Below are 19975 nucleotides of genomic sequence, written 5' to 3' on the forward strand. Positions count from 1 at the left end.
GAAAGCATACTTTATATGATGTAAATATTTTGGATCATGAATATGTTTCACTTATTTCTGAACAGCCTGGGATTCAAGTTTTTGAAGGTGTGGATGGATATAGACAGAGATAGGCCCAGAGTAATAAACACACAAAAATAATTTACTAACATAAGGAGGGTACCTACTCACTTCAGTCAATGATATAAATTTGCATGGAAGAAGTGGCTGGCCTACTCAATTTCCAGCTCAGACCTAAAGCTCAGTTGCTTATAGGCTATTCTAAAGCAAATAAAATAGTGAATTATTTTCACATTATTTACTATTAATTTCCTCTAAACTGCTTTAATCTCCTAAAGGTGTCAGCAGGCATCACAGATTGTACATTCATGCAAGGCACTTTTGTCTTGCGTATGTATTTCTGGTTTTTGGGTCTGACAACTAACTAGAAGGAGTATTTTTGGAGCTTTTGTGCTACGTTCCAATCATGTGTAGACCTTACTCAAATTAGAAACAAAAGGAACCCAGGAGTTCTTCACTGGAGAAAGGTATATTTTCTTCTCTCCAAACTGAGAAACGTGCAGTATCTTTTTCAAGGCTTATTCTTATTTACCTTACTTAAAATGTCAGCACAGTATGAGGAAAAAGAAAAAGACATATAGTTTGCTTCTGCATTCAAACTTTCCTAAGCAATTCTGAGCAAGAAAGGACATTTTACAGCTTCTCCTCATGTCACACTGCTGAGTTTGTAGCACTATAGCAAAATATTCTGAATACTAAAGTTAAGAGAATAGCCTAACAACAAAAAGTGATCTCTTAAATTGTGTTTTAGACATAAAAAACTTCTAAGTATTATTAAAGCATGTGATCAATACAGACCATCAAGTTATTCCTTTTTTTGTTTAAGAAGTATACTTGAGGAATAGCTGCACTTCTCAATATTGATATAATCCTTAATATCTGCTTCAGCCTTTTTCTTTGACACTAAATTCCATTATCTAAAGCATGTACTTGAAATGAACAAGCAGCAGCTGATGCTCAGTAGGAACAGCAACAAGCTTCAAGGCTGCCTGCGTCAGCACTTCTGTGCAGCAGGTATGACTGCTGACAAAGAAAGGAACTGTTCCAGAAGTGAAGATTTTAAATAAGCACAAGGGCAGGATAAGTTACGAAAACACTTATTTACTCTTGGCTGAACACACTACATTGACTGAGAATACTTTTTCCCTGGATGAACCAGGGCTGGGATCCATTCTTTTACACTAGAGAATGCTGTCTAATACATAAAGATTGTTATAGCTTGGCTACAGGCAGTGGAAAAGAACCTAACAACTCAAATTACAGACAAGCAGCAAGCATCAGCGCTGTTCATTGTGCAAAAGTCATAACCTGCTGTGAGAACATTAATAACATACAGTTAAAAATTTTGGAAATCAGAAGAACATATTACAAAGAAAATAAATGTAAATAATGACAGACATCTTGCACTTTTATTTTGGACCATGCAAACAGACCTTTAACGTTGACAACTTAACCCTTGAATTGGGGAAATCTCAGTATTAAAAAGCAGGAAGGCACGTTTTGTTAATTTTCTGCATAATGATAGGAAAAACTACTAACACTGAAGTGAAAAGCTGCTCTGCAAGTTGAACTAGCCTAGAAGATGAAAATCTCATATGGAATATTTTTTCTTTTGCATGACTACAGTATGAAGCTAAAGACAGAAAACACAAATAGAGGAATATGAAAGAAACAAACAAGCAAAATCTATCATGAAGATTACAGAAACTGTGTCCCAGAGAAAGAATGGCCTAATCTCAAATTTTATTCTACTAAGAATATAAGGTTCACTCAGATATCTATAATGAGCCTGGCAAAGATTATTTCTTCATCATCTACTTCCTCACTGCCATTTCTAGGAGAAAATCCTAAGAAGTCTCTTTTTTTGTTTTTCTGTAAGTACAAAACATTAACTACAGGTATCAGTAAATTAAACTTTATTATGGATTACAAAACATAAAAGTTTAAGAATTGAAAGTGTATGACTTGCAAAAAAGACATAGTGCCCACTAAATGCAATGTGTTCCACAGTCATGGAATGACAAATTCATAGAATACTAGCTTAAAATAAAGGGTAATATTTGTGTGAACTCCTACTTCCTTCACATATGAGCAAAAGATTGCTGGAAAGAAGTTAATTACAAACAAAAAGATGCAGACGACCAAGACAGAGCAAACTTTTTTTTTTTTTGCTTATCTTCCCTTAGGTTTTAGGGTGGGATATATACAAACCCTGAATATTACTTACAGGACATATTTCCTTTCAACTTCAGGAACAGAAAATTATGTCTTGACTGACATGGCCAGAAAATAACACTGTCTCTTATACATACTTAGACTAAACTGACATAGAAAGAGAAACATATCACCTATGTGGACATACTTATTTACATTATTACAGTGATGCAGTTACTCTACTTGCTGTCTCAATAATGATTATCTTTACTGAGCATTTTGTACATTTTGTACATTAATCAGGCATGTTCTCATTGGTAATGCAGGCCAAGAACCCCATCCACATTACATCTTTATTCTGTAGACAGGCTATTGTTCCTATGTTCCTACTCTGAGGAACAAGCTTTTTTTTGAGAGCAGGAAAAAACATGTACTGTTTTTTTAGGTCATTAATGTCCAAGATCAGTATTTTTTCTAGGCTGGTTGTTTTTAGCATATTTCCAGTACCGTTAGCAAACCCACTAAACATGATGCTAGTATTTGTAGCAGTAATTAGTAGCAAACCACGCATGGAAATAGATTATAAAATTCCTCTTACATATTCTGCAAGAGACAAAAGGTACTCTGAGGTCGTAAAATAAAAAATAATTTCTTAATCACTGTTTCACACATAGAATTATGTTTTGAAAACTGCACTGTTCAATTTCACTGTTCAATTATGTTTTGAAAACTGCACTGTTCAATTTCAACAACTTTCTCTTGCACTTCATATGAAGAAAAGTAAAGTGGGAAGTCTCAATTAAAGGTTAAAAATGTACAATGAACAATATTACTACAAAATATCCATTTACTATAATAAACCTAGCCAAGTTTATTAGCCATTTTCAATGATCCTAACAAAATGGACTTCACCAAGTATATAATATGGAGGTCTAAAATATGTGTCCTGGATGAGACAGCTACACAACTCAGACTCTTGCCATCTTCTTCCCAGAATGTATTTTTGATACATTGTATTCCTTTTGGGTACATTAATCCTAACTTATACATCTGTCCCAATTTTACCTGTACAAAGTTTATGAGCAAATTAGTGCCATGAGGAAATCAGCAGCTAAGAATTTTATAATCCTGCCTCTTATCATCTTCTTCTGAGTTAATAAAAGCATAGATATATATTTCAATAGAGAGATAGATGAGTTCCCTCAGCATTAAGAATTTGGTGGTGTAGATTATTTTAGACACCCTGATACATGTATGACAATTGGGCATCACCACATTTATCAACATTTAAATTGGATTTGAAGAAGAAATGGCTTAATCATATCAGCTGTAACTACTTGCCTTCTTTCTTCTCCTTCGCTTCTTCTTCTCTTTGGCTGCCTGTGCCTGTTTATGCTCCCATACCAGGTTAGTCAAGTTAGCCACATACTCATCTGTTTGCTGCAACAAGTAGGCCAGGCGTCTGTCTTTCTTTTGATCAATCAGCTTACGGTACCCTTCTTCATCTTCGGCCTAGTGACAGAGAAGAGATGTCAGCCATGACAGAAATGATGGTGAATGCACACCATCCAGCTCCCATGTCAACAATAAAGTGTTATCCTAGGTCATTATGATCTGTACAGAGGGGCAGCTGCATGGGTAAAGAGCTCATTGGATGATCAGGCCCAGAGAGTCATATATTTGTATCAATGTCACAGCATCATAGGGGTTGGCAGGGACCTTAAAGATCTAGTTCAAATTCCCCTGCCATGGGCAGGGATACCTTCCATTAGACCGCACTGCTCAAAACCAGATCCAGCCTGGCCTTTAACACTTCTAGACATGGGGAATCCACAGCTTTTCAGAGCAATCTGTTCTAGTGTCTCACCACTCTCAGAATAAAGTATTTCTTCCTAATACCTACTCTAACCATACTTTAATAGAACCACAGAATCGTTATTAACACTGGAAGACCCCAAAGATATCAAGTCCAACCATCAACTTGACACTGCCAGGTCCCCCAGTAAACCATGTCATCAAGCACTACATCCACATGCTTTCTGAACTTCCCTAAGCAACTGTTTCAGCGCTTGACAACCCCTTCAGTGAAGTACTTCTTTCTATGTAAAATCCAGTCTAAACCTTCCCTGGTACAACTTGAGACTGTTTCTGCTTGTTACCTGGGAATATGAACCAATCCCCACCTTGCTACAACCCTCTTTCAGATGGCTGTACAGAGCAATGAGGGCCCCCTGAGCCTCCTTTTCTCCAGGCTGAACTCCAGGTCCCCCAGCTGCTCCTCATAGGACTTGTGCTCTAGATCCTTCCTCAGCTCCACTGCCCTTCTCCAGACATGCTGCAGCACCTCAATATCCTTCTCTGAGTAGGGTCACAAAACTCAGTAGAGGATTTGAGGTGTGGCCTCACCAGTGCTGAGTACAGGGGGTCAATCCCTGCCCTGGCCCTGCTGGCACAGGCCAGGATGCCATTGGCCTTCTTGGCCACCTGGGCACTGCTGGCTCATGTTCAGCTGCTGTCAACCAACACTCCCACATCCTTTTCTGCTCTGCAGCTTTCCAGACACTCTGCCCCAATCTGGGGCTGTCGTGACTCAACAGGGGAGGGCACTTTGCCATATCACTGGCCTCGGCTTTTGATGTAGTCCATGATATGATTGGCTTTCTGGCCTGCAAGTGCAAATTGCTGGGTCCTGCTCACCTTGTCATCCCCCAATTCACCCAAAATCCCTCACTAGAAGGTGTCAGAGGTCATACTTTGTCTGAAGACACTATGAAGAGCCATACCACAGGAGTCCCTGCATCATGTTGTGTTTAACACAACTATCAGTGACAGAGAAAGGGATGGAGGGCACTTCAGTCAAGTTTGCAGAGGACATGAAACCACAGGGTATCTGTCAATGTGCTCAAGGGTTGGGCTGCGCTTCAGAAGGACCTGAATAGGCAGGAAAGCTGTGCCATTTCTGACGTTAGAGGTTTCCAAGACAGGGCTGAAAAAAGCCTTGAGCAATCTGTTTTGAACTCAATGTTAACACTTCTGGAAGGTGGTTCAACTAGAGAGGTCCCTGACAGGCTGAGTGACTCTGAGACAGAGATTCCACAATTCTACACATTTCCTACTCTCATGGACTAAGGACCAGAAAAATCTGCAGTAGTTATGACTGGCAGTGGAGGGAAAAAAAAAAATCAATGCTACATTAGGCAGACTGAATGTCCTGAAACAGAGATAGTAAGTCTCCTACAGAGATGACTTTTCAAAGACATGAAGTACAGGCAGTTCACCAAGGGGAGGAACACAGGAGCTGGACATAAGATTGCATTTAGTCCTTTTTCCAGTATGAATATAGACCCTTTTCTTCTGGATGTCATGTGAACTCTTCTCTTTTTGTTTATGTACTGCTGTTCTACTCTGGTTTTATTTAATCTCTGAGATAGAGTTCACTATCAGAAACAGGATTCACCAGATAAACCCTATCTGAGTCATCCTGGCAACTTCTGCGTCCTTGTCACACTGTGTAAGTGTGTTGGACATACAACAAATATTATTTGCATATGTTGTGACAATATAATGCAGAATGTCAGAAAAATACAAAAAAGCAGCAGAGGTGCCAGAGGTGCCTGTCTCAATTTTGGCTGAAACAACAAATTAAGGAAGTATACAGTGCTGTATAAAAATCAAACACAAACAAGAAATACTTTAAAGATGATTACTTTAAAATACAGCACTCTGGGAGATCTCCTGCTTTTCTAGAGACACCAAATGAATGGCATACAGTGAGTAAGAATAGCTATAATATTCAAACTGAGCTTGCAAAACTGCTTGCAAAATTCCATTGCTATGTTCAACCCATCAAAATTACAGTGCTCAAACCCCAAGTTTTCAGGAAAAATAAATTATCATTACGATTGTTGTTGCTGTTTTTATTGCTTCTAATGTTGCTGAATACACAGTCTGTGTAACCTAGCCAAGGTACTTCTTTTATATATTTAAGCTTGTCTTGACAACATCTTTTAAAATCACACCCATTTTTACATGATACATATAGTACTGCTAATGAGCTGTGACACAATCACAATTTCTAATCATAGTAAATGAAGAGAAATTTGTGGAATTAATTCAGCATTCCTGAAAAGATATGCAAAAACTTTTAGACAGAGCACATTTTCATAGACCACGACAAGCATCTGAAAGGAGATGATGTTTTAAAAAAACCCACTAGTACACATCTGTGAATTCCAAATTCACTACAACTGGACTAGAACTAAATAGGCAAAGTAACCCCATTAACAAAACACATAGATTGGTTTTGCAGAAGGATTTAATTGAGCAGTAGGTGCAAAACCCTAAACTGAGAATGCCTATGAAATTTTTTATGTATAGTAAGAGCTTAACCAGTCTTGGTGAGGTTTTAGGAGAAAGCACTGCTCATCTGGAAGCACTGGTATCCTGTTAAATTTCTGGACATTCAAATCTACTTTGTTTTTTTCAGCAGTGCACATCTGCATTACTTATCACACTGCATGTTCAATTTTACATAAGCTGAACCTCACAATACACAGAAGTATTTCCCAAATGTAAATATTGCTTTTATTTAAAAATCAGCCATTTTTTTGCTAATAATTAACATTTTTACATGCTAGGTTAGACAAACTGATGATGATGACCTCCATTTATAAAAAAAGCTCTTTAATACTGATTACTATGTAATTTTAAGAAATGCTCTAGGGCCTACACATCTGTTATTCTCTTATGCAAGTTTTAATTTACAAAGCTTTCTTTTCTAAGTTTCTATCATTGTTATATTTAATTTTTTCTGCATTTCATTTTGTGATTTTTAAAATGAAACTGTTCAACCCATTTTCATGGTGGGAATAGATGCTGGACAGGAACTAGCATTTATATCTGCACCTCTATTAGATACTAACTGTCTTTGGCCAGCAAGTTACAAAGTAAACTTGTCAATTTCCTTTCATTCTGTGTTGGTGAAACATTAATAAAATGTTAAGACAGAGCTAACCAATGTCTTGAAGAATGTTTTCTAGCCCAAGTCACTGACATACTTGTATATATGCACTGATCTTTCTACGCTTTGAATTCCAGAATTATTTTAACTCCTGAAATCTCAGCAGTCCTCCAACTGGTTCCACAGCATTCTGAAGAGACGTGATTATACATAAACCCATTTTACTCTGTTCTTAGAATAATACAACTGATACTGTGAGGGTATAGGGAAGGAAAAACCATGAAATGGTGTGGAGTATGATTTGAAGCATTAAATGGGTAGAATTGACTGGTATTCATTCTCAAAACACATGTGTTACTATTACTGGTTATATGTGGAATCAACTGTATGTAAAAATTGTGGAGTAATGCATGAACAAATTAATCATCTGGAATCTTCCAAACTATAAACGTAGAAATAAACTGAAGTCCATTATTTGTAAAATGGACCAATAGCCCTGCAATCATACAGAAGTGTTAATATGTGAACTTAGTAAGATTAAGTTGCTGTTATTCAGAAGTGGCTGTGCTAAGTTTTCATGCTAGTAAAAAACACCAAGATATTTCTATACAAAAACCTTAAAAAAGAAGGAGCCATAGCTTAAATTCAATAGTATCACACTACTGTTAATAGAAATGTACGTAACAAAATGCAGTTTGGATTTATACTTTTTTCATTACTGAGTACCTCACAAAGAAAAGGCATGGAAGTGGCTGAGATAATATATAAGCATTTTAAAGGGATACAGTACATAACTTTAACTAAAATAACCATCATCCTTCCTCTACTTCTTACCATTAGTCTCCTCATTCTTTCTTTCTCAATTCTCTCAGTTTCTTTTTTCTGCTCACGTTCAGTGTTGGCATGCCAAGTTGCCACAGCTTTAGAAAGCTTCTGAATTTTCCCAGCGACTGACCGGTGGTACTCTTTAAAATCTTTAGCATGCTGCAATATGCTATTCAGGTATTCCTAGAAAGAGAATCAAGTTAGTGCAGGCACTGTGACCTAGCAAGGATTTGAAATCAAGAATGTATGAGTTCTGATGCCACAGTCTTCCAATTACTTATCACAGCACTTGGAGTTTTTTAAAAAACTCCAAAGGTAAATAAAATATGCAAAAGAGAACATCTGCACAGCAAAGCAAAATGCATTTCTGTCATGGGGCAAACACCTAGTAAGTTAAAATACCTGGTGCTTCTGCCTACGCTTTCTCTCCTGTTCTATCTTCTGTTGTTTTTCAAGCTTTTCTGTCATACGAGCCTCTCTTAAAGTCTGCCGCTTGCTTCGTTTGTAGGCTTTGGAGTTCAGTGCTGTCTCCAGTGTTGTGTCACGACGCATACAGGCTACTACCTCTTGTCTTAACTACCAGTGGAGGGAAGGGAGAAAAGACAAACACTCAAAAAAAATAATAGTTCTTAATAAAACAACTTTAAACACTGTTCTGGCAGAGTAAAAAAGTAAACAATTCAAAATATATTGCAGTCTCTTCTTCCATTTTCATTATAGTTCTGAAAAGATACAGCATTGATACAGTTGTAACAGCTACAACTGTCACCCTAAACAAAAAACTTTAACCTTCAGAATGGTCAAAAGCATTAATTACTTTTAATTATAATTTCTTCCCTCCTTACAAGATGCTGGTAAGAACTGCCCTGCCACAGTAAAAGGGGCCAGCCAAGATGTTACACATCAAAATAAAATGCAAATGAATCACATACATAACTCATTTTCTAGTGCTGGACCTGAACATAACTGACAATTTGTTTCACTGCCAGCTGTACAGAAGACAGGTGGGAGAGGTAAACGTTAAGAGCTTGGAACAGTATTGCCATAGTCCCAGCAGTACAGCAGGGAGAGCCTGCTGCTTTTCATCTGACCTCTGACAAAACTTCATTATAAATGAGTGCCAAGGATAGAAAGGAAGGAAGACTTGGACACCATGGCACAACTCCTGCCAAGGCTTTTGTCAGGAAGTATTTTGGTTGACCTGCCAAATCACATTTGTTCTTCCAAACTAGCTGTAAAAGCCAATGGCAAGAGGCCTGTAGAAGTTCAGCAGTTTGATTCCTTTCCTGAAACTGATTTGCTGATACAGGCACTCAACATTCAACTTATATTTTATGTATGATCCTGTTATGTTTCATTTTCAAAGTCTGTAGCACAGTGGAAGTACCAAAAACAAATCACAGAGAAATAGCACACAAAACACCAACACACAACTTTTATTAAAACAAGGGGACTTGTGGAAATACTAAGTATGTTCAGAAAGAGGTATTTGTTGAGAAGGTCTGTGATGAAAATCAGCTTGCAGTCTATCCAGAACTTATTTTGTCTTTGTACCAATGTCATGTTCATTTCAAAAGACACAGTTCTATGGTCACATTCTACACTGGAAGATAAAGCAAGGAACAAAAGTAGCCCCTGCACATTTTTATTACCAAAACAAAATAAAATCTAACATTTCTGTGACTTGCCTGTTGGTTATGTCAGCTCTCATGCACGATCTGCTTACACTTTGCAATAACCCAAAATCTCTTTCCAGTTTACTCTTCACTGCATGAACAGGTTTGCCTGTAACTGCTATAAAAATTTTCCTCAAGTAAATGGCATTACCTGGCGTTGGAAATTCAGTAACCGAAGTGCCTTCAACTCTACTGTAGCTTTGGTCCGCAGATCAGGGGGCAGAGAACCAGGCAAGTTCTCCAGTTCCTGGATTCTGTGAGCAATTCGAGCTTGAAGTCTACAAAACCAGAAAACTGGGTAAGACACCACAAGAAATCTGTAAGGCATTACTAAAATTAGATAGTAAAAATAGTCAGTTTAACTCAGGCATTTACTTGTATTTTTCTGGGCTTTTTTTTGAGCTAACAGGCTTTTCCAGAGATAACACTGGGTATCTTTTTCCACTTTGAAAATAAATTGTCAAGTCATCAAAATGTCCCTTGGCTTTTCTTTTCAACTAGAACTAGATATGTGAAAATAAACTTGGGAATTCTATTTTGCACATACTATTCAGGATTCTGCTTTCAAGCTTCTTTGATGGGTATTATTTTTATGCAGTGTAGTCAGTGATGACATAGACCACACTTGCCTTATTAACTGGAATTCTATTTCATTATTTTATTGACAAAGTAAGTTTGTTTATAAAGTATTTACAGCTATATAGCTGCTACTGCAAATCGAATTCTACTTCACTCTTCCTTTAGAAGAGTGTATTTTGTATTCATTTGCAAATTCAAGAGAGAGAGAGAGAGAGAGGCAGGGACTAATAGACAGAACTTTATTTTTTTCTGCCTTTAATATTACCAGAAGAATTCTGAAGTTCCTGGAACAACAAACAGAATGTGATGCTGCATTACTGCAGAAGACTATATTGGTATCTTTAAGAGAGTAAAAAACTGAAGCAGAATTAGGTAAGTAATGTTTGTCATACAGGCTGAAAAGCAAATCAAGAAGAGTTATTTCTAAACTAGAAAAAGTTTCATTCCAGTTTATATACCACACTAAAAAAAGCTCACATTTTGCACAACTGGGCACTCCAGTTAGTAAGAAGATATTTTAGTTCATCTAAGGATGTAAAATTTTCAGAATTAAGTGGTTTCTTGGAGAGATGTACTAGCCAGTGTACATTCCTACAAAAAAGCAGCTAAGCTGTTCCAAATCATATGCTCTACCAGTCGCTTACCCACACATGGATGCAATCCTGCATCACAACAATTATTTTTAATTCTCCTTCCCTTCCCAAATAGCTGCAGTGTGTCTCCTGAAACTATCACCTACAAAACAGTTATAGCCAAACCCCAGTTTCCTTGACTTTATTGAAACTTTAAGGGAGCAGTCACAACCTTTCCAAACCTTTCTTTTGAGCTGTGAACTTATTAAAGCAGCTGAATATTGAACATATTTTCAATTTCTTTTTACATTCTTGCTAGCAATGAATGTTCCTTCTTTTTTCTATACATGCAGATGAGTTAATCTAGGTTCTCCCTGGCATACCTTATGGTTTTAGATAACTAACTGTAAGAGTCACTTACAAACAAACATGAAGTGAAGTGCTGACTTCTTAGTTCTGTCAGAATTGGTTTTTTTTCTTTCAATTCAGATATAAAACATACAAAAATGCCTGCTGTTGTAAAAGTTTACACTATAGAAGTCCAAGCAATTGCCAAAGGTGGGTTGGCCTCTGCATTTCTATCATCAAAATTTGTAACTAAAATCCAAATATACATGTTTCTGGAGATATGTCTAAACATAACCAAAGCTCACAGTGTGCTCATTATGCACCAACATCACATTATGCAGTCCCCTCCCATATAATACCCATTTCACTGCAAACAATTTTTTTTTTCAACTTGAGCTTATAAAAAAAGCAGATCAGAAGAGAATGCACATGAAATTTTATCCTTAAATTACACAGCAGATTAGTATATCCAGGATAACTTTTCCTTCAACTATTTTCCTTCATATGTTGAAAAGCACTGAGCTACAAACAATGATAATTGAAGGCTTTGGTGGGTGATTGCCCTTCCTTTAACAACCCTGTCAGAGGGAAGGAATAAAAACAAAAGCATCAATATTTCTAAGTCAGTAGAGATATTACCTCAGAAAACTCTTATTGTAACTCAGATCAGTTCTCTATTTTAAAAAAAGTCCAGAAAAATAGAAGTTAAAGTAGTAAAAGAAAGTCTACAGTACCTATATGGAAGAATAAAGAAAATGACAACCAGATGAGTTATGTATGAACCAAAAAAAAAAAAAAAAAAGCTTTGAAATTTAATTTCATACTTTCCCAGAAGTAATATTTATACGTAATGTCTATGGTACTAACAGAGTAATTATAATAACGCTTTCTTCAGTAGTCAGCGGGAGTTTTTAAAGAATTCCAAGTCAAGTGAATGGAAGAACTATCTCTCATCACTGCCACCTTCTAGTCTTTAAAGGATGTGACCACGGTTTGTTGTACTGCTGTTATTTTCATGGAACAATGCCAACAGCTGTCAAGTAAAGAGAATCCAAAGAAAGAAGTTTCCTAGATCTTTTTACAATCATTTGAAGTATATAATCTCACCGTTTAAAGGAGATGTAATAAATTAATCTTTGCAGTTCAGCAATCTACCTCCGTGCAGAAAGTGGCCACTGAATGTACGCAGAGATCTCTTTGCAAAGTAAGTGATGCACACCCATTCCTCATTAACTCAGGTTAGCAGCAGAGGTTATGGTTGTACAATCAAACCTGTCTGGCATGGATGCCAGGCAGTAAAGAAGATGCCTAAGAAAATACTTTGCAGATAACAGAAAGAAACCACGTACAATCTGCAGGACATTTCCAAGTGTCCAAGTGCATAATTTTTTAATGTGCAATGAGAATGAGAGTTGAAAAAGCCTTTCAACATAATAAAACAACTTTAAATTATAGGCATTATTACCTTTAAGACAGCTATTCAGTGAGATTAAAAAGCAGCACTTTATTTTGAAGAAAGCATTAAGGAAAGTTTTATAAAAACATGTATTGGATTTGCATGGCTAGGTACTGCTAGCAGGAGGGCTACAGCACTGGCTTCTGTGAGAAGCTGTCAGAAGTTTTCCTATGTCCAGTAGAGCCAACATCAGCCAGATCCAGGACAGACCCCTCCACTGGTGAAGGCTGAGCCAATCAAAAATGGTGGCAATGCTTCTGTGATAGCAGACTTCAGAAGGGGGCGGGGGGGGGAAGTTACCGGGCAGATTAATTGTGGCTAAAGAAGAGCAGTGTGAGAACCTGTGAGAGAAACAGCTCTGCAGACACAAAGATCAGTGGAGAAGGACGGGCCACAGGCAGCAGAGCTGAGATTCCCCCACAGCTCATGGTGCAGGTAATGGTGAGGCAGCTGTGCCCCTGCAGCCCATGGGGGACCACAGGGATACAGAGATTCACCTGGAATTCAAACGGTTTTCAAGATATAATGCTCCTTTATTAAAAGGTTTTAGTGTGAGATCTCAAGAGCCAACTGTTTCATAAAGCTTTCACTAACCTCAGTGTTTTCAGGATAAGGATGTTTATTTTGGCTTTTTTCTGCTCCATTTTTATTAAGAAATTGTGAAGACATATTTCTGAATTAAACTTGCCTATATTAAAGCTAAATCCAGCACCATTCAAACCACAGAAGCTGTGAAACTGTCTTTTTCAAAACTTTTGTCTGATGTTACTTACAGAGTTTTAAGTAATGAAAAGATTTCCAGGAGCTCTACATATTCTGGAACTCAAAGCAAAATTAAACACCAGTAATGTTCAACATTAAAAAGGTTTGGATCTCATTTCTCTGTTCTAGGATAAAAAACCCATAAAATATAAAATCCTTCTGCTGGAGAATCCCTATCAAACTTTTATCGCACTATGTCAAGAACAGTGTATTTAGAACCTAATATGCTGGATCTGTAACTGGTTCTCTACAAGTAAAAGTATCAGCTTTATTTTTTGTTACTCATTACTTTCCTCTGTTTATGAACACTAAGACATAACAGCTTGGCACAAACAGTGCAGTAGAGCAGGGCTGAAAACAGGAAGAGTAACAATGTGAGGTTAATTGATGCAGAAAACATTGCATCATACTGGCCGTATGAGTCTTGGTTGAAGTTAGTGCTACAATTCTTCTGACAGAGTAGCTGAAACCGTAAAATGGTGTGTTCTACAAGCTTCTGAAAAAGATGCTGGAAAATACTGATTGTATGCTCACGCTGAAAGAGATACAGCCTACGGTGTATACATAAGACTGGCAGAATCACGACAAGAATGCACTGATAGAATTAGTTAAGCAATACCTGACACAAAAAGTAACTGCTTTTCTGTAATCAAGGTCTGAATTCTGGGCATGGCATCACACCCAAAAGCGCTTCATGGCGCTTTACCTTCATAAAGCAAAAGTTGTTAAACCAGTCTTCTGTGAGATCACCATCCCTTTTGGCTACCTTCCTCTACAAACTCAAAGTAACAATGCAAGATGCATCATTAAACTAAAACAGGTAATACTCTGAGTGCAATTATTTTCCTCTGACTGATAATCATCAGGAACATATTTTAGGTGCAAGTCAAAATCCTTCTGCCTGGCAGACTCTCAAGGTCACTTATTAAATAGCCTTGATGTTGTGAGGAGGGAAGAAGTCTCTTTCTAACTGCAAAAGAAAAGTTCTACCCTATACTTTTTAACAAATATACTTTATTATCTAAACAGAACATTCAGGAAGCAATTTTTAAAACTGGTATACTTTTTCCTAATTGGTATACTTCTAATCTTGCCTGTGACATTCTTATTCTCTTCACTCTTTGGCTGTCCAGACAAATCCATCATATTCATAAAATGTGCTTTTGCTGGGGTTACTAACTCTTCAGCCTTTTGGCCATCTCTAGTTCTCTTCTAACTAATAGTAACTCTAATAGTAACTAATAGTAACTAGTACTCTTCTAACTAGTAGCTCTTCTAACATCATCTAGTTCTCTTCTAACTTTCCTTTTTTTATAATAATAAAAACCTTGGCCACAAAATTGGTTTCTCTTTAAACTTAAATGGTTTCCAGTGATACTGCCAGTATGCTTCACTAGTTCATCATTTGGGGTAGAATTAAATAATTCTTTGGTTTGATATTTGTGTACTTCTTGGTAATACAGCCTTTCCCTGGAAACTTTGTTTACACTATTACCACTACAGTAGCTGATTGCAAGGAGTTCCAGTTAAGGATGTGAAAAACAAGGATAATTTTAATCTTGTTATTCACTCTTACCTATATTCACGTTCTTGGAGTATTTCAACAGGATCCAGTCCTTGGGGCTTCTGGATAGGGCTGATGCGGTTCTGCTTCTGCTGCAGCTGGACAATGGGTGAAGGTTGTCCCGGCGGGGGCTGTGGTACAGAGGGCCCAGGCATGGTGGCAGCAGGCTGGGCAGCAGCAGGAGCAGGAGAAGGCCTCCCACTAGGAGCTGGTGCTGGAAGCTTTTGCTGTGCATTGGAGACGTTCATATCTGGGGCTTGGCCTGAAACATGAACAGTACTGACTCATAACATGAAATATGGAAAGCAGGAAGAAAATCAAGATGGCTTTCTGAATACAAGATATGAAGGTAAGATAAACATTCAAAATCACCAGAAAAGGCACACTGAGATTACACTCTGTTTTTTGAAACAGGCATACTAAAATGCAAGTATACCATACATTGCAAGAAATGGCCAAAACAAAAACAAAACACATGAAATTTTATAATGAATGCCATTCCTTTTGCTATTTCTGTGGACTTTTAATTCTAGTGTTACCAGAAATGAAACAGCTGTAGAACTGACTTCCTCCAAATCCAAGACCTCATTCTGCCTCTTGTTCACTATCCTTGCAGTTAAAAAAAAGCATCTAACCACAACCTGGAAACAAGCAGAACTAGGCCTGATTTCAGACCTCTACCAGAACTTGATAACCATATGAAAATTTTCCAACTGTATTCAGAAATACCTGCCACATATAAATAGCTTTTGTTTCACTATGATCTCCCATTAATTTTATTTATTTAAAATATCAGGAACGCAATTATTCTAATCACTTTGAAAAGCAACACCTCCGTTAACATAAAAATGGTACCTGTCATTTACAGTCTCTAAAGGTCATAGACTTTAGAATTTCATTATGACAAGTCACCATGCATTCAGATGTTCACGAATTCACTGTCAACAGACATTGCTAAAATAAAGATGCTGCTTTAATTATCTCAAGAGTCATAGTCACTTAAGCTAGGGAAAACAACTGTAAAGTACACCTGCAATCTTGTAATCAACCAACATCCTGAAATATACAGAGGTCACCATTTGTCATTCACACATCTGCATCAAACTCCAGAAAAGGAACTTGAGCACAAGCTGTAGATTCTGTATGCAGCTATACTGCATTTCAGCTTATAAGAAGGAAAAAAAGCAAGCCCATCAAAAACCTCTGTGCAACCTCAGTTCTCAGGGAATCCGGGAAGCTGAATGACTGTGCAATGAATGACAAATATATTTGAAGACATGGGCGAAAAAGTTGCAGCATTCATTTGATCTCAAAGATTGCACTGATCCTTCAAAGCCACTTGATTCCAAAAGAACAAAATATACAGAAGGAAACAGCAGAATTCTACCATGATTTGAGAACTTCTTTTACAGTAGCAAAGGTGAAAGACAAGCTTGCTACAATTAAGTATACTCAGAACATAAGTTACTAAGTTTTATGCATGTTCCTCAGAAAACATACAGATTTCATTCTGATTGCAAAAAGGTGCTTCATGTTCGGTCTGTCTAAAAACTGCAGTAATTTCATGTGGGTCTCTTCCATATGAATGAAAGGTTAGACTCTCCTTGATTAAAATCTTAGACACAGTAGAAGTTACACTATTTTTCTTGCACAACTTTTTACCTTTCCTTTTTACTTTCCCCCACATCCTTTTCCCACTATACCTTCAGTCCACGTTTTAGGGGTAATGGCAGTTGTATGTCCAGGCATCCCTGGTGCAGCCCCTGGTCCAGCAGCAGTGCCACTCATTGCATGTAATCCAATACCTGCAATTTGACAGAGGAATAAAATTTGCTGAAACACAAAATATTTCCAAGATTCAAAAATCATTGCTTTCTAGCATGCTAGTCTATTCAGGCAAGTAGTGCTTTTCTTCATTAAGTAAGGATTTAAGTAGTTTTTATCATTAATACATATGAAAGTAATACATATATCTAAAATCATGTTTCATGAAAAAATCCAACTTAATTGGTAGCAAAGCCATATCCACCAAAATGAAGTGAACAGTGACATTATTAAAACTTAAGAAACAGTATCATCTTAACCCTTGATTCTAACACAAACTCAGTAATGGAAGTGTTCAGAAACTAACAGGTTCAGGGTATTTAATGTAAGAGTTTTCTTAGGACCAAAATGTGCTTGCTTACCTCACTGCAACATCTATCACCATTGTGAGAAAAAAGTAAGCACACTTCCTTTTTCTTATGTTTTGCACTTAACCACATTGTATGTGGTTTATTTTCAACAACCTAAATAATCAGTCAACTCGATCCAGATTATTTATCTACTTTCCTGCATACCAACAGGAGACTGAAAATTCACCGTAAGAAAAACAAGGGGAATTGCTATCAGTAAAGTACAATTAACATTCAAAAACTGTCAAGCATAGCAGGACAGATACAGTACCGCACAGTGAAATAACTTCTATTTCAGTTATTAGTATTCTATTTTGACAATATCCTATTAATAACAGATGTGTTTCATGCACTTGCTAAGGCTTAATACAGTTCCAAATTACAGCCCTGCACAGTACCCATTTCTTAATCTATCACAGGTAGAACTTCGAGAATTGCCTGAGCAATGACTCTTACCGAAGATTCACTTACCAGACTGCCTGTTGAAGGCACTGGGAGGCTGCTGCTGTTGAATGCCAGGCAGGGTTCTCTTGCCCTGGACAGCAAGCTGGAGGTTTTCTGGCAAGGGCTGACCCCTAGCCAGCATTTTGTATGCTAGAATCTGAGCTCGCAGCTGATGCAGCTGTGCAGGGCTGAAAGGGGAAGGCCCTCTGTTAGGCTGATTCATAACTTGGGGGTCTCCTGCTATAATGGGTCCTGGCTGACTGGGAGTCATCTGAGGTGGTGTTGGACCTCCTCCAGACATTGGACTGGACACATGCTCTGGTGCTCCTAGTGGAGATGGATGTGGAGACATATAACCTAGAACAGGTAGAAGAATCATAAAGTTACCACTCTGCTAGTTAAACCTGAATTTCATCCAGTATTTTAACAGTATATAAAGTATAAAAGTATCTCTCTGAGGTCTGGATAGCTGTAGCATTTTCTGTGAAGACAAAAGTGCAATCCAAATTCCCTGGGATATCAAGATAGCCTCAGGAGCTCTTCTTTAAGAAGAACTACAGTTATTTAGTCCAATAATTCCTAAATATAACAATTACCTGCATATTTCGAGTAAGACAAACTAAAACATGAAATATAACACAGAAGCCTGGGGATATAGCATTATTTACTAGAACTATGGAAAAATGTTTCTCTGTAGAACATATGCAATGAAGTCTGCCTAAGTTTGTAGCTTAATAGCCTAAGTTTATTTTGAGGCACACACATCAAGGAATATCCATTCACTTCTACAAGCCCTCTTTGCCAACACTCACCAACATATAGAAGTAGAAATAATTGGTATTCACTTTCCATACAACTACTCTTTAGTTTATACAGATTAAAGGTTTGAGCCAGACAAAGTATGTTCAATACCTTTTGCTGTCTGGATACTCAACAACTTGGAACATCAACTGCAAGCACAAAAATCACCGTCTGAAGAAGCTGCTGAAGACTATGTCAAGACCAATCACAGTTCTGAAATGAACAGTGCTTATATCTTACTATACCACTTGAAAATGCAGTGGTTTTAATCCTGACTATTAATTACACCTACTACATATTTTCTTGAGCTCCAAAAAGCACAACAGACAGCTAGTTTTTGGGGATTTTATCCACCAAGAGTGAAAAAGAGGTAACAATATTTACTCACTTTGCTCTGGTATTGTGGAACACAAATAATCTTCTCACAAATTGGAAAAGTCTAAAAAAAATTCATAAAATCTAAAACTCTTCTGGCTCATTTTCATATTCCATGTTCATAAGTCAAAGATCATAACTCCAAAGATCATGATACAGTTCATGATTCTGTGACACCCAATCTACTCTTTTCCCAATTTTCCTGTCACTTTAAAGTGAAAAAACTTCTATTTCATCTATATGTAGTACAGATCACAGAAGAAATTTTGCTCGCTCTTCACTTTTCTTACTGACCCTTCAGTAAAGACAAGATAGGCAAAACCTCAAAGTAGTCTCTACTGCTCATTCTCAACTCTGGGATGACAGGAGCTGCAAGTCACTAGAACTTTAACCAGTGAAGAGATTAGAGTGCCAAAGAACTGAAATTTGTGCTCAACTTAAATAAAAGTTGTAAATGTATGAGACAGAAGAAAAAGAAGAAAGGATTTCAGTTTTCCTAAAAAAAACCCCAAACAAAATGAGATAGAAGAACAGTGGGGAAAAGGGGATTTGTGATAGGAAAAGATCAGATAAGACAGAAACATTCAAACTAAAGATGATGACCATGGGAAAAGATGATGGAAAGAATTTTGGAGAAAAGATTTTGGAAAGAATAGGAGAAGTTACATAGTTCAAGAGAAAAATGAGGGGAGAAGTTCAAAGAAAAGGAAGAGACATTAAAAAGTTAGAACTACTGGAGCTATATACTAGTTCAATATAAAAATTGTCTATACATCCCTTGCTGGTGATAAAAAGTATGATAAATAACTCAAGTTTATTCCACTTATCCATAATTTACTTTTATCTCGTTATTATTTTAAGAGAAGAGGGGAAGCTACAAATCCCTCTTGCTGAGCACACTGCTTAAAAAAAATGCCCATCATACCACAACAAAACAAAAGAATATGCAACTGCATTACTGGTTTATACTACAAAGTGAGGTTTATTGCAATGTTTATCCATTATTACATTTCTAAATCTCAGGTTTTACTTTAAATGGCACCTAACTGGAATGACATTGTTTTCTGAACTGCTTTTGAAAAAATGGTTTCTGTCCCTCCCAAGTTATACTGCCCAAGTTTTAAATTCGTTTATGACTGATACGTTTCAGACTCAATATCTTGAAATGAATCTGGACTACAAAGTTTAGAACAGTGGTCTAAGATGTTGAATATTTGTTTTCAGT

General features: G+C 37.1%; 1 protein-coding gene across 1 annotated transcript in view; it reads right to left on the minus strand.

Moving 5' to 3' along the window:
• SMARCA2 (SWI/SNF related, matrix associated, actin dependent regulator of chromatin, subfamily a, member 2) overlaps nucleotides 1-19975 on the minus strand; it is a 119639-nt gene that overhangs the window by 70822 nt on the left and 28842 nt on the right. Inside the window, exons 4-10 of the mRNA XM_066568692.1 lie at nucleotides 17602-17931; nucleotides 16660-16761; nucleotides 14969-15218; nucleotides 9827-9953; nucleotides 8402-8575; nucleotides 8009-8182; nucleotides 3556-3726 (exon numbers count right to left, since the gene is read on the minus strand). Of these exons, the coding sequence (XP_066424789.1) occupies nucleotides 3556-3726; nucleotides 8009-8182; nucleotides 8402-8575; nucleotides 9827-9953; nucleotides 14969-15218; nucleotides 16660-16761; nucleotides 17602-17931 (1328 nt within the window). The remainder of the gene's footprint in view (nucleotides 1-3555; nucleotides 3727-8008; nucleotides 8183-8401; nucleotides 8576-9826; nucleotides 9954-14968; nucleotides 15219-16659; nucleotides 16762-17601; nucleotides 17932-19975) is intronic.

Source organism: Molothrus aeneus, chromosome Z (genome assembly GCF_037042795.1).
Source record: "Molothrus aeneus isolate 106 chromosome Z, BPBGC_Maene_1.0, whole genome shotgun sequence".
NCBI lineage: Eukaryota > Metazoa > Chordata > Aves > Passeriformes > Icteridae > Molothrus > Molothrus aeneus.